The 14,439-nt window shown below is 53.0% G+C and overlaps 4 protein-coding genes across 4 annotated transcripts; 2 read left to right on the forward strand and 2 right to left on the reverse strand.

Annotated features, from left to right (window-relative positions):
• Nucleotides 1–713: 713 nt before the first annotated feature.
• On the reverse strand, nucleotides 714–1,124 carry LOC145400033 (histone H3). Its single transcript, XM_080272533.1, has one exon. It carries the CDS (start codon nucleotides 1,122–1,124, stop codon nucleotides 714–716), a length of 411 nt encoding a protein of 136 aa, XP_080128659.1.
• A 422-nt stretch (nucleotides 1,125–1,546) lies between these two features.
• LOC145400034 (histone H4) lies at nucleotides 1,547–1,858 on the forward strand. The gene has a single exon (XM_080272534.1). The coding sequence runs from the start codon at nucleotides 1,547–1,549 to the stop codon at nucleotides 1,856–1,858; it is 312 nt and encodes a 103-aa protein (XP_080128660.1).
• Nucleotides 1,859–3,703: 1,845 nt separating this feature from the next.
• On the reverse strand, nucleotides 3,704–4,075 carry LOC145400156 (histone H2A-like). Its single transcript, XM_080272668.1, has one exon. It carries the CDS (start codon nucleotides 4,073–4,075, stop codon nucleotides 3,704–3,706), a length of 372 nt encoding a protein of 123 aa, XP_080128794.1.
• Nucleotides 4,076–11,800: 7,725 nt separating this feature from the next.
• On the forward strand, nucleotides 11,801–12,172 carry LOC145400035 (histone H2B). Its single transcript, XM_080272536.1, has one exon. The coding sequence runs from the start codon at nucleotides 11,801–11,803 to the stop codon at nucleotides 12,170–12,172; it is 372 nt and encodes a 123-aa protein (XP_080128662.1).
• The last annotated feature ends 2,267 nt before the right edge of the window (nucleotides 12,173–14,439 follow it).

Below are 14,439 nucleotides of genomic sequence, written 5' to 3' on the forward strand. Positions count from 1 at the left end.
AGTACAGTTCATTCGTCCGTAAGTGTGTGTGTGTGTGTGTGTGTGTGTGTGTGTGTGTGTGTGTCTCCTCTTACGCCCGTACACACAGACATACATGCTCACAAAGACACACAAATACATACTGTACGTACAGTATAAATATACATACACACGCACAACTGCAGGTGAAAATCGATGGGTTCAGGTTAAATTTTTTTTTTTTTTTTTTTTTTTTTTTTTTTTCCCCCAGCATAGTAACTGAAGGATTCATCTTGCGTTCATGACGGATAGAGAGCATCTGCTAATATGCAGCGGGAATGCCTTTCTCGTTGTGCAAACCTGGGTACCTTTATGAGGGCGTGAGTGAGTCGCTGAGTAAGTAAACGAAACTGGCAAATAACGACAACAAAAAATGCGACGTGAACAACAGATCAATCAAAGAAATAAACGAACAGGCAAGTTTTCCCCCCTCCCCCCCACCAAAAAAAAAGAAAGTGTAAATGTTTAAAAAAATAAATAAATAAATAAATAAAATAAAGAAAGAAAAAAAATGAATGCATGTATGTAAGTAATGGAGTTCAATCGTGTGTGAGCATGCTTCGCTGCGGAAAAGCAAGAGCTGATACATGCAAACCTAAACTGAGGGAGGGTCTGTCATCATCTCTCTTTGAAGAAGGGTTTTGGCCCTGAAAAGGGCCGAGATTTCTTTCGATGGAGGTGGGGGGCCTCTCGCCTTAGGCGCGCTCGCCACGGATGCGGCGGGCCAGCTGGATGTCCTTAGGCATGATTGTTACACGCTTGGCGTGGATGGCACACAGGTTGGTGTCCTCAAAGAGACCGACCAAATAGGCCTCAGACGCCTCCTGCAGAGCCATGACGGCAGAGGACTGGAAGCGCAGGTCAGTCTTGAAGTCCTGGGCGATCTCACGGACAAGACGCTGGAATGGCAGCTTCCTTATAAGCAGCTCAGTGCTCTTCTGGTAGCGACGGATCTCACGCAGGGCCACAGTGCCAGGCCTGTAACGGTGGGGTTTCTTGACGCCGCCGGTGGCAGGGGCGGACTTGCGAGCGGCTTTGGTGGCCAGCTGCTTGCGAGGGGCCTTGCCTCCAGTGGACTTACGTGCAGTCTGCTTGGTACGAGCCATGGCGCGCGACTGAGGAGGGAGCTGTGAGACGAGCGAGAGTGTTGGCGCGCCGCGCCTGGCAGCGGCTTTTTATGTGGCCTGCCTCCGGACTGGCGGCGTGTGAGTGGTCGGGGTGTGATGTACATGGCGGTGATTTACTGTTCATGCTTTCTCGATGCCATTCCTGGTTTGCTTGCAAAATTTGGCATGCCCTGTGGCGTGACCTGGCTACGACGCCTCTCTAGGATTGGCCTCCTGGGAGCTGGGGTTGGGCCTGGGCCTGAAATCGAGGTTAGGTGGATAAGGTTCGTACTTGCACGACCGACACTGCGTTATATAAGGGTGGTCGGCGAGCGGGGTCGTCATCATTGTTGGTGCTGGGAGCGGAGTGGACACTCACTACTACTGGGTCTGGAGGAGCAGTAGCAGCAGCTGTAGACACTATGACTGGTCGAGGCAAAGGCGGCAAGGGTCTGGGCAAGGGAGGCGCCAAGCGACACCGCAAGGTGCTTCGTGACAACATCCAGGGCATCACCAAGCCTGCCATCCGTCGTCTGGCTCGTCGTGGCGGCGTGAAGCGTATCTCGGGCCTGATCTACGAGGAGACCCGCGGTGTTCTCAAGGTGTTCCTCGAGAACGTGATTCGCGATGCTGTCACCTACACTGAGCACGCCAAGCGTAAGACCGTGACCGCGATGGACGTGGTGTACGCCCTGAAGAGGCAAGGGCGCACCCTTTACGGCTTCGGCGGCTAAGAGGCTGCGTGCATAACTGCATGGCACTATTCCACCTGGCCACGGCAAAGCACACAATAAACAGCAACCCCCGGACCTCTTTTAGAGGTCCACACCTAATTTCTGTGAAAGAGAATGAATGAAGGCATAGTAGTATAAGTAAATGCAGACGTTGAGCAGGTTAGGTAGCACCATTTTCTCTCTCTCTCTCTTTCTTTTAATGTAACAGATATGAAAACATGTAATGCAACCCGACCAACTCTTACCACACCTAACATAACCAAACCAAACCAACCATAACCTAACTGAACCATACCAAACCTCTCTCTCTCTCTCTCTCTCTCTCTCTCTCTCTCTGTCTGGCAGTTAAAAAAAAAAAAAAAAAAAAGGTGGGGGGGGGATTAGGCAACTGTCAATTTGGCTACTACATCTTCTAATTTAAATGGACGTCTGCATACATATACATTATCACTTATTTTGCTGGGCCATTGCTTTCTCTGTTCCTCTGGTCTACTCCCCCCCCCACCCCCATTTCAGGAAAGCTTTCTCCATACCTATCAGGGCAATTTCCATCCTGTTGCGAGAGCATCTCCTCTGCTGTGCTCCGGGAGTCGCCTCCGTAAATCGTGAAGGCAAATCCCACTAATCCAAGGTATTTCTGCCTTCATATGCACGAGCAGCAGCACACTTGAAGGATGCACCTAGAGTAAAGAAGACACAGTCAGTCACGTCGGTGAGGCACCACAAACGGTGCATGATATGAATGCCTAAGTGTTAGACAGACAGAATGTCTGCATATGAACAAGTTATCCCTTGAATTTGTCGCTGTCACGGCCGTTTTCTCTAAGTACCAAAACCCACCAATCACCCATCGTACAAGCATTGCATCAACCGCTGAGGCCTGAAATCAAATTTAAATGGATCCGATTGGTACTTGCACGACCGCTAGTGCATTATATAGAAGAGGTGGCTGACAAGGTGGCTGACACTCGCCTCCCAACAGTTTCACTAATCAGGCGTTCACCGGAGCTCCCAGTTCGATGGGTGGTGGTGGTGCTGCTGATTATTATTATTATTAATCTTGATGATGATGATGATGATGATGATGATGATTGATGATGATGATGATGATGATGATGATGAATGGATGGATGGATGAATAGATGGTGGTGGTAGTGGTGGTTTTTGATTGTGTAGTAACTAGTTGTTGCAATACTACTCATAATGACGAGAGAAATGAATGATAAGTATTTTCTTCATTATTGCTCTTATTTGGGGGTGTTAAATCCACAATGGTCGTCACCACACGACTAATATATATATATATATATATATATATATATATATATATATATATATATATATATATATATATATATACTGTTGTATACATCACCATATCCTCTGCCACTGAACGACTTTGTCCATTCCTTCGATGGTGGGAGAATAGCCATCATCATCATCATCACCACCTATGTTTTCATTCATCCACCCGGCCAGGCAGTTAGGAGGCATAATTATACAGGACAGTATTATGCAGGTGCAGTTGGGAACGGGACAAGACTCTATGTAGTAGTGGGAATAATAATATTATTATTATTATTATTATTATTACTCCACCTTCACTGATGTCAGTAGCTTCTTACATGCAACCGAACGTAAATATAGCCACAGACACATGCCAGCATTCAACACATACCACGTTATAGGCACATACACAAACATACAGTATACCAACACATTCATCCATACCCAAAGATGATGATGATGCTGTTGGGCAATGCCAAAGTCTATTCTCTCTCAAGAAACGAATGTGGCTCCTAAAGGAGCCGATGGAGGTGAAGAAGAAGGATTTCTTGGAAGCGTTTACTTCTTCTCCGTCTTCTTGGGGAGCAGCACAGCCTGGATGTTAGGCAGGACACCTCCCTGGGCGATGGTGACGCCAGAGAGGAGCTTGTTGAGCTCCTCATCATTGCAGATAGCCAACTGCAGGTGACGGGGAATGATACGAGTCTTCTTGTTGTCACGGGCTGCGTTGCCAGCCAGCTCAAGCACTTCAGCTGCTAGGTACTCCATGACTGCAGCCAAGTAGACGGGAGCACCAGCACCCACACGCTCGGCGTAATTGCCTTTACGAAGGAGACGGTGGATCCTGCCGACGGGGAACTGGAGCCCAGCCCTGCTAGATCGGGACTTGGACTTTCCCTTCACCTTGCCTCCCTTGCCACGTCCGGACATGCTGCTGCTGCTTTTGCTGCTGGAGTAGTAGGACCTTCAGGAGAAGACTAATGCGTCCCCGGCCCGTTTGTTTGTTTGTGTTTGTGAGATATTCGTCCCAGTTTCCTGGGACACGGGCAAACAGAGAGCCCGTCACAGGTGCGCACTACTTGCGCGAACTTGCTTTATCGAGGTGGAGGGTAATTCCTTACCGTAGTAAGTAATATTTTAAGTGGAGCATGGGCAACAATGCCAGCAGCGTCCCTAAAGATATCACCAGTTCGGGCTAGGGCCGAGTCGAGCTCAGACCTGAGCCTGGTGGTGGCTGGGCAGTCCAAAAGATAATGCAAAAGGGGCTCCTCACAGCTGGCCAAGCAATGTTCACACGGGTCTGGCTCCATACCCCTAATTTGCTTGTAGCAAAGAAACCCAAGACGCAATCTTCGAAGTCGGACTACAATAAAATTAGGTAGTCCTGGGGGAGCGACAGAAGGGAATACAACGTGGCAGTAGCATACCATTTTGCAGAGCAAGAGCCCTCCGTGACCCAGAGTTGATGGTCCTCTAGGGATAGTCTTCCTATGGTGGCAGTGAGAGTGCGGATGAGGTGCGAGGGACTAGGGCGTAATGGGAATGTGATGTCTGGGAGATCGCAAGCTGAGCGCGCCGCATCATCAGCACGCTCGTTGCCACTAATTCCCACATGTCCCGGAAGCCAGTGAAGGTTAATTATTGCGCCCCTATGGACAAGGAGTGACGCAAATGTATGAATCGCTGTGAGGAGAAAGACGTTGTCATGCAGCGAGAAGGATCGTAATCTCTGAATGGAGGAAAGAGAGTCTGTGTGGATTATGACTCGATTGCGACGATGGTGGTGAGCATGGCGCAAAGCACCCAGGATGGCAGCAAGTTCCGCCTGGAAAGCGGAGATACCTGAAGAGAGTCGCCAAGCTTCCACTATTTGTCCAGAGACAAAGGCCGCTCCAGCTGCGCCATTAGGGGAAACAGAGCCATCAGTGTAGTAGATGGCTGAGTCTGGTGAGGCCAGAGCTGCCACCCTACTGAGACCCTCCTGGCGAAGGAGTGCTGGAATCAAGGAGCGGGGTTTAGCCTCCGATGGACCAAAAATATTAAAAAGGGGAGGATCCCATGGCGGTGGATCAACGTATCCAGGAAAGGGAGAGTCGGGATCTTGACAGAGGCTCGCAGCAGCTCCCAAACCATGGATGGCAGCGGCCGTGGTGCGGGCCCAGTCACGCTGAGGGGCCGGCTCGGGTGGGCGGCAGAGAAGGCGTTTTAGGAGGGCAGAGACAGGCAGGTGAGGCAGGCACTGGATCAGCTTCAGGGTGACTACTGCCGCTCGCAACACAATGCGATGGGCCAGAGACGGCAGCCCACCCTCCATACGCAGATTGACCAGTCGGGTCCAGCGTGGAGCACCCAGCATAATGCGGAGGGCATCATTCTGGATGACCTCCAGAGATCTAGCGACTGGCGGAGCAAGGCCCGTCAAGCAGATGGCGCTGTAGTCCACCAAGGATCGGACTGCGTGTATATAAAAAGTCCGTAGGACGGAATATGATGCCCCCAAACTCCGCCTGGACAGATAGCGGAGAGCAGCCATGCGGGTGGATGCACGCTCCCTCAGGTACCGAACATGGCAGGCAAAGTTGAGACCCGTGTCAAGCCAGACCCCCAAGTACCGATGTGCAGTGACCATGGAGAGCTGATGGCCACCGAGTAGCAGTGGAAAGTCTGGGGGGCGGAGTCCAAATGGCAGGCACTTGGTCTTCAGGATGTTAATTTTTAGGCCTAACTCGGCACACTTGGCATGGAGCCGAGAAAGGGCCAAGTCTGCCTGTCGAAAACAATCCCGTCTAGTAAAAATGAGGGCAAGATCGTCTGCATAACAGAGGAGGGTGACGCCAGGCCCATAATCGATGGTTAAGAGCCCCTCCATAAGGATATTAAACAGGAGGGGGCTTAGTACGCTCCCCTGGGGCGTGCCATTAAAATGTGTGCAAAAGTGTGAGAGGTGCCCCTGGAATCTGACCCCTGCAGAGCGATCCGCAAAGAAGTCCCTGATCCAGGATAAAAGCCTGCCTCCCACACCCCTGTCTGCAAGGGCAGCCAAAATAACCGTAGGGCTGGCTAGTTCAAAAGCCTTTTCCAGGTCGAGGAAGACGGCCATCCCCTTTCCCCCTCTCAGTTCCCCAAGGAAAGACGCGAGGCAGTGAGTGGCACTCCTACCATGGTGGTATGCGAAGATCCTTGGGTGCAGTGGTCCCAGCCGCCAAGCGAGACGAGCCCGCACAACCCTCTCAGCCGTTTTAGCGATACAGCTAAGGAGGGAGATGGGGCGCATGGCGGTAGGATCATGAGGCTTGGGAATCGGGTGAATAACAGCCGCCTTCCACGACCTTGGCAGACGCCCCTCAGACCACGAGAGGTTGATCAGATCAACTAGGCGCTCGCTGCCGCTATCCCCAGCGTGTGACAGGAGTGAATACGTGATTCCGTCCAGTCCAGGCGCAGAGTCTCCCCTGTGGTGCAGTGCTTTTAGGACCTCCCCGCTGGTGATGGGACAATCAGCTGGGTCTGGCCTATCACAGGCAGCCTGAACTGCCGTGGCACGAGCGGTGCATAGCTGAGCCTGCAGGATCTGGACGGATTGCGGGAGATTGCTTGAAGCAGAGCGATCCGCGAAGTGCTGAGCGAGGCGGCTGGCCTCTGCGGCAGGATCAGGATGCGAGGGCGGCCGAGGAGGACGTGGATCGGAGATGGACCTGATTCTCCTCCACATCTCCCTGAGTGTGGAGTGAGCATCTAGGGTACGACACCATCCAATCCACGCCTCCTCCTTGAGGCGGCGTTTCTCTGTGGTGACGTGTCGCGTGACAGCCACCAGGTACCGACGGTGTGGCGATGTGCGACGCCGTCGGTACTGCCTACGTGCCGCATTTAGCCGCCGGTTCAATTCCTTGACCCTGTCGCAGTAAATCCAGCCGTCCCGATAGCACCTCGCGGATCGACTCTGCAGGGGGACAGCAAGAGAGGCAGCCTGTGAAAAAATACTCGCCACCTGTTCTGCTCGGCTCTCGAGGTCTGAGGCGGGAGGAGATGCAGCAAAGGCCCCAGCTAAGGCCTGTGCAAAAGCCGCCCAGTCGGCCCTACGGAAGTCCCACCGCAAAGGAGGGGGCGGCGTCGGTGGGAGTGGAGCAGTTGGCAAAGTGACCTCTAGGGCAAAATGATCACTGGCGAGGTGTCGGTGCAGCGACCATGTTGCCGAGCCCGCAAGGGGAGGACACAAACGCCAAGTCCAGGCGCCCCCGTCAATGTGTGTGGCCTCGGTGGTGTCGTTTAGTAGGGAAACATCACCCACCTCCTCCAGTATTAAAGAGATGTGTCGTCCTGCATCGTTGGGCCGAAGAGGCGAAGAGAGCAGGGCGTGGTGGGCATTGAAGTCGCCCCCAATGTACACAGCTCCCCTGGCAGCTTGGGAGAAAAGTTCCCCCAACTCCAGGGTGCTCCTCTGGCTCCGGTATACATTGTACACCGTCAGGGGCGACGTCGCCAGATGGAGAACCACGCCCTGAACCTCCACATCAGGTCCACAGAAAGGAGGGGGCTCACAATCCGTGCACGCGATGTGGTCCCCGGACCAGAACGGCACATCCCCGTGTAACGCCACGAATATACGGGAGGAGATGGGTGATGTATCCCGAGAGATGGAAAGTGGAATTGCCTGAGAGCAAGGTCTCCTGCAGGAGAATGACATCAGGGCGGTCCTTGGCGGCCGCTTCCTGCAAAAGGGGGAGCTTGCTCCGTGCTCCCAAGCAATTCCACTGGAGGAGCCTGAGAGAGCGGTCTACTGGCCGTCCGGCGACAGTTGCGGACGGTCGTTCTCCTGCAGCAGTGGTGAGGCCCTCTCCATCACTTTGGACCCTGATGGTGTTAGGGTTTTCCCCAAATGATGACGCTGACGAGGCAGCTGTGTGGTGGAAGACAGAGCATTGGGAGGTCGTGGCTTGACCCTCTTGGACGGGCGAGCTGTCCTGTGCAGTGTGGGACGGGGTCGCCCTGCCGAACGAGCTGGGCGGCGAGGGGACAGAGGAGCACCTAGGCTCGCCATCTTCCTCTCTATCGCCCGGTCCACCAGGCGATTGGCAGCTTCGGCAAGAGGCTCGGTTGGGAGAGGGATGTCGAGGGTTGACGCTATTGTCCTCGCAAGGGTCAGCGCCAGCTCCGTGGCAAAGGTCCTGAGCTCCTCCGTTGTGAATGAGATCACCGGAGGAGCAGGAGCGGTTGGTGGACTGGGTGTGGAGCCTGGCACTGGTGGCGGAACAGTCAGTGGCTGGCAGGTCTCTACAGGTGGAAGTGCTGGCGAGACAGGTGGCTGCTGTCGGTGGACTTCTGCTGTGGTCTGGACCACAGTCAGAGCTGAGGGCAATGGAGGGAACTCCTGGTCGCTGAGAGGTGGTGGGCGCTGGATGAGAGGGCGGCGCTGTTGGCCCCAGATGAAAGTGCCAGGGGGAGCTGGAGTAGCGCTGGCGGCCTGGTTCTCCTGCACAAACGCTACCTGCCTCTCCCGACCCTGGTTCACTCGGTGAACCCTCGCGGGGCAGCTGGGGTGCCAGGCGTGGTGTCGCCCGGAGCAGTTGGGGCACTTGGCCGCAACCGGTTTTTTCTCCTTGTACCGCTGGAGGCACTCGGCCGTGTCGTGGCCGCCACTGCACATGCCGCAGATGACGGGGCGGTTGCAGTTGGCACGGTGGTGCCCGTAGCGCTGGCAGCGGTAGCAACGGAGAGGCTCCGGGGTGAAGGGGCGAAGGTGATATGTTCCCCAGTTCCCTAGGTCGATGGAAGGGATCAGAGGACCCCGCAGGGTAACAACGACCTGACGAGTCTCTTCCCGGGTCCGCGTTTTCTGGCAGCGGGTCGCCTCTTCGACCTGAGGGTGGTGAAGGAGGATCTCCAAAGGCATTCTCAAGGGGTAGCCCATGACAACTGCCTTCGTCGACTGTTGGCCGGGCGTCAGCTCGACTAGTTTCACAGGGCAGGCCTCGTCCTGCATAGCTGATCTCAAGAGGTTGTAGGCTCCCTCGTCCTTCGGCACCAACACCGAGCTGCCATCTCGACCTATCAGGTTGGAGCAGCGTAGCCCTGGCAGGTGACGCTCTAGTGCAGCCACGGCGTCGTAGCTCGTCGCATGGCCGTCCTGTACCGGCACACGGAAAGCTGGAAATGCAGAGCGGGGAGGCGGACGCACAGCTACGGACACGGAGGGACGGGCAGCAGAGGGATCCCTGAGGGGAGGCCCAGTGCGTACTGCCGGAGAAGGGCCGTTTCCCTGGCGAGCACGCCTCGATCCCTTCCGTACCACGGGGGTGAAACCCTCATCTAGATGCAGAGCGGGATCTGCAGAGGGGGAGAGCTGAGTCGCAGCAGGAGCCTCCGAAGTGCCCCTGGTGGAAGAGAGAGATGGTGGAGCAGGTGCAACCTCCTCCATAGCCTCATGTCGGCGGGCTGCCTTAGCCGAGCGGGTAGAGTCACCTCGCGAGCGAGGTACCACTCCCGTAGATTTAGGTGTGGAGGGGTTTGCACAAGCGGCCTCGTGAGCTGATGAGTGAGAGCTCGAGTCCGAGCAGTGACGCTCTCTCTTCGTGCCTGTGGCAGGGCACGGGATGGAGGGCCTCGAATGAGGAAGCGGGAGGCGGGAATGCCCGTGGGGCCTAGGGATGCTGGATCCCTTCATGGTGCTCACCGGAGCAGGCCAAAAAACTCAGTCAAAACACACACACCCACGCACATACACCTCACACACACAACCACTCAAAAATCACAAGCAAACAAAATACAGAAAAGAGGCCAGGTCCCTACAGTGACGGGCAACCTATGCTCCCCGCCCTCTAAAGGGCGATGGGAGGCCCCGCCACTGCCCCTTTCGGGTCTTCCCTAGTCTAACAGAGCCGCCCTCACCGCCTCCTATAACCAGGCCCTAAAGGCCCCCCTTCATGGAAGTGCCCTAACGGCACCCCTTCAGGGTTCGGCGTCGTACTACGGTGAGGTACACTAACGGCAGGCCAAAAAAAAAAAAAAAAAAAAAAAAAAAAAAACACCCACACACTCAGTCACCAACACACACACACTCCCACTCACACCCAGGCAATCTGAGACTAAGTCTCAGAAAAAACCTGTAAAACAAAAGAAAAGCTTCCTCAGTGCCAGAGACTAAGTCAAGACTGGCAGAAAACGAGGCAAAACCGGCGAAATTCTTCACGAGTGAACGACACAGTGTTCAGGGCTCGAGAGAAAACGGCCAGACCTCCTCACCCGACAGAGTCTGAGCTAGGAGTGCCCCGGCCCGTTCGTTCGTTCGTTCGTTCAAGATTTCCTGCACCCGTAGTGCAGGCCGGGCCATACATTAGCCCAGTCGGTGTGTTGTCAGATTAACGGTGGTCCAGAGGGAACTGCTGCGTTAGGGTGTTGAACAGGTCCATGTTCCGGCTTAGCCGGAGGTTCTTTTGGACTTTTTGAACAAACTGATCGGTGTTGTTGGCGATATAGTCGTTGAGCTTGTCGTTGAAGTCGGTGATGTCAGTTGTGGGGTCAACGTCAGTACGTAGGTCGTCTGTCGGTGGCGTAGATCCGGAAGTAGTTGCCTGGGAGGTGTCAGTCTCGGTGGCCTTGCGCTTCCTCTGTGCTCTCCTGGGTGTCGGTGGAGAAGCACAGGGTGGCGTGGTGGTAGTTTGGTGGTCAGGGTGGTCGGCTGCACGCTGTGGCGGGGGTGTAGGAGGCTCCCCGTGGCTGTCGGTGGTGGTGGTGGAGGTCTCCATGGGTTGAGCAGGAGTGGTGGCGATAGAGGCAGTCCGTTGGTTCAAAGGAGCATCGAGCTGCAGCCTTTTCCGCGGTGTTGTGCGGGGTTGGGAAGGCTGCAGCTTAGGGGCACGATGCTCCTGACGAGGGGCTGGCTGTGCACCACGGGCGAAGCTCTGGGGGATGACAAGGCGCGGAAGGCCATTCTCCTCAAAGATCTGGGGAAGGAGAATAAGCAACGCAGCCTTGTCACCGCCACAGAAAGCACTCGCCGTCGCGATGCACATGCTGACGATGGTGTCAATCTCCCCAGTACATCGACGATCCTTGGGCCGCCGCCCCCGGCCCGTGGGGCGCCGCCGTGCATGGGCAGAGCCCTGCACGGCTGCACCTCCCGGCCCGGTGACGTCCTTGGCCTCAGGACCCTTCGGTGTCTGGTGAAGAGTGAACACCACCGTCTCGCCCTCGCCTAACGAGCGCTGAAGACGTGGTGAAGCAGGTGCAACGATCCCCAGGCGGTGCACGAATACATCGGCGCCGGTGTCCTGGCGCCGGATGAATCCGTACCCCGCCTTCACATTGTACCACTTCACAGTCCCCGTGATGGTAACGGCTCGTAGTGACTGCTCCCTGCCTGTGGTGGCCCCCCTCAACGGGTCGAAAGCCGAGGCGGGTGTAGAAGGCGTGGAGAGTACAGGTGTTGCTGCCATCGCTGCTCTGGAGGAAGTGTGCCCCGGCCCGCGCGACCTTCCCTTAAATACCCGTCTTCCCGATCCGACCCCATCCCACCCGCGAATGGGAAGGAGGCAGAAGCCGGGCTGCGATCGGGCAGAAATCACATATAAGGATTTCAGCAAGCGCGGCCCCCATGTCGACTCAGTCTCTCGCTCGCTCCCGCACCGTGCACATACCGTCTGACTCGGCGCCGCCATGCCACCCAAGACCTCCGGAAAGGCCGCTAAGAAGGCCGGCAAGGCCCAGAAGGCCATTGCCAAGGGAGACAAGAAGAAGAAGCGTAGGAGGAAGGAGAGCTACAGCATCTACATCTACAAAGTGCTCAAGCAGGTCCACCCTGACACCGGTGTTTCCTCCAAGGCGATGTCTATCATGAACTCTTTCGTGAATGACATCTTCGAGCGCATTGCTGCAGAGGCTTCACGCCTGGCACACTACAACAAGCGTTCAACCATCACCAGCCGGGAGATCCAGACGGCCGTCAGGCTGCTCCTCCCTGGCGAGCTGGCCAAGCACGCCGTGTCTGAAGGCACCAAGGCTGTCACCAAGTACACCTCCTCAAAGTAGAGAGGTTACACTCTTGGCCATTTCAACATTTCCGGCTCCAATCGGAGCCACAAGATTTTCGATAAAAAGGGGAAAGACAGACTTACCAATTTTCCACTCAGGAACTCTGGTTTATCAGCTTTCTCTCTCTCTCTCTCTCTCTCTCTCTCTCTCTCTCTTTCTTTCTTTTCGGCAACGGTGGTTTGGGATGGGTACGTAGGCACAATCGAAATGTTTTGAACTAGGGTTGGGGGTTAAAACAATAGAGTCAAAATAAAAGAGTAAATAGGGGCGTGCGGGCCTTCTTATTCATCTGAACAACCAACAACAACGTACCGTCGCCCCAAGAAGTGACGGCACAGTGTCAGATTGCTTCGGTCACTCACCACTGCCATGCGTTCTAGGAAAACAGTGAATAAGAGGTAAACATTCAATGCCTTCATCACGTCATGCCAAATAATCGTATATATTATATCGTACAAATAATGATGTAAAATGAATAACAGGAGGCAGTGATAAATTAGATGGTAACACTTAGTTATCTTTCCCGATTTGAATGAATGTGAAATGTATTAACTTCGCGCGCGGTGGCCGGTACGCCTAAAACTCCCAGTCCCTTTTTTTTTTTTTTGATAGCCCCCTGTCTTATATGAAATAATCCTGAGATTTTTCTTCGTGGGAAACTGGCCAAAGGCAGTGTAATAACTGCATGTCCTTGAGTGAATGTTATCTCCTTTCGTGCGTGTTGACCGAAACATTTAAAATAGCTTACCGGCTTACGCCTCTTTCCCGCTTTCTGTCGTCGTCCACCGAGACATTGGAAACGGAAATAAATGACTTTAAATTATTCCCTAGTATTGTAACGGAAATTATTTTCTACATAATATTTATTCATATCCAATGTTTATTGAAGCTCCCTTTTGTTCAGTCTTACGCTACCCAAACGTCACTGTCTGTTACCATGCTAGATTTGAACTCCACAACATATTTATTCCCGACTCTGCCTGAGCGACAGTTGTGAAATATCACTCAGTTCCGTTTAGGAATTCCTATTATCGTAACGAACCAACTGCTTCCTACAATACTTTTGTAATATACAGATAACTGGTCATGGATTTGTTGTTTCTTGTAACAATTTTACGTATTAGGCTTCACCCCGTACAGATATAAGGAAGAGTAGGGACACTATCGCTGACCGAAAACTTATGGATACTCCGCCGGCACTTCTTAGGCCGCCTGTACCAACCAACCCACTCAACAGGCGTACAGTAAATACATGCACGACATCGTATCATGCCTATTCATGTCAGCCTATAAAATGTAGGTACATACAACAACACATGTGCACAAATACATTTATACTATGTACGCAGTGACCTACACATGTACGTACACACTAAGTCATGCTCACATACACACAAGCCCTCATACGTCCGTACACACAGACATACATGCTCACAAAGACACACACATACACATACGTACAGTATAAACATACAACATACATACATACATACACACGCACAACTGCAGGTAAAAATCGATGGGTTCAGGTTCCCTTTTTTTTTTTTTTTTTTTTTTTTTTTTTTTTTTTCTCAGTATATTCAATGAAGAATTTACCGTGCGTTCGTGGCCACTGTCAAACCTTCATGACGGGTACAGAGCATCTCCTAATACGCAGCGGGAATGAGGGCGTGACTGAATCGGTCAGGAAGTAAACGAAACAGGCAAATAACGACAACAAAAACTGCGACGTGAACAACAGATCAACAAAAGAAATACACGAATAGGTAAGTTCCCTTCCCCCCCCCCACCCGCCCAAAACAAGTAAATGAATGATTGAAAAAAGGATGAATGAATGAATGCATGTATGTAAGTATATAAGTACAGTTCATTCGTCCGTAAGTGTGTGTGTGTGTGTGTGTGTGTGTGTGTGTGTCCCCTTACGCCCGTACACACAGACATACATGCTCACAAAGACACACAAATACATACGTACAGTATAAATATACATACTGTACACACGCACAATTGCAGGTGAAAATCGATGGGTTCAGGTTCACCTTTTTTTTTTTTTTTTTTTTTTTTTTTTTTCCAGCATAGTAACTGAAGGATTCATCTTGCGTTCATGACGGATAGAGAGCATCTGCTAATATGCAGCGGGAATGCCTTTCTCGTTGTGCAAACCTGTGTACCTTTATGAGGGCGTGAGTGAATCGCTGAGTAAGTCAAAGAAACGCAAATAACGACAACAAAAAATGCGCGTCAACAACACATCAACCAAGGAA

Source organism: Coenobita brevimanus, chromosome 51 (assembly GCF_032717465.1).
Source record: "Coenobita brevimanus isolate Jiangsu-jjx chromosome 51, ASM3271746v2, whole genome shotgun sequence".
Classification (NCBI taxonomy): Eukaryota; Metazoa; Arthropoda; class Malacostraca; order Decapoda; family Coenobitidae; genus Coenobita; species Coenobita brevimanus.

Excerpts from the sequence above, each read along its gene's own strand:
- LOC145400033 (XM_080272533.1), bottom strand. The coding sequence starts at position 1,124 with ATGGCTCGTACCAAGCAGACTGCACGTAAGTCCACTGGAGGCAAGGCC.
- LOC145400034 (XM_080272534.1), top strand. The coding sequence starts at position 1,547 with ATGACTGGTCGAGGCAAAGGCGGCAAGGGTCTGGGCAAGGGAGGCGCC.
- LOC145400035 (XM_080272536.1), top strand. The coding sequence starts at position 11,801 with ATGCCACCCAAGACCTCCGGAAAGGCCGCTAAGAAGGCCGGCAAGGCC.
- LOC145400156 (XM_080272668.1), bottom strand. The coding sequence starts at position 4,075 with ATGTCCGGACGTGGCAAGGGAGGCAAGGTGAAGGGAAAGTCCAAGTCC.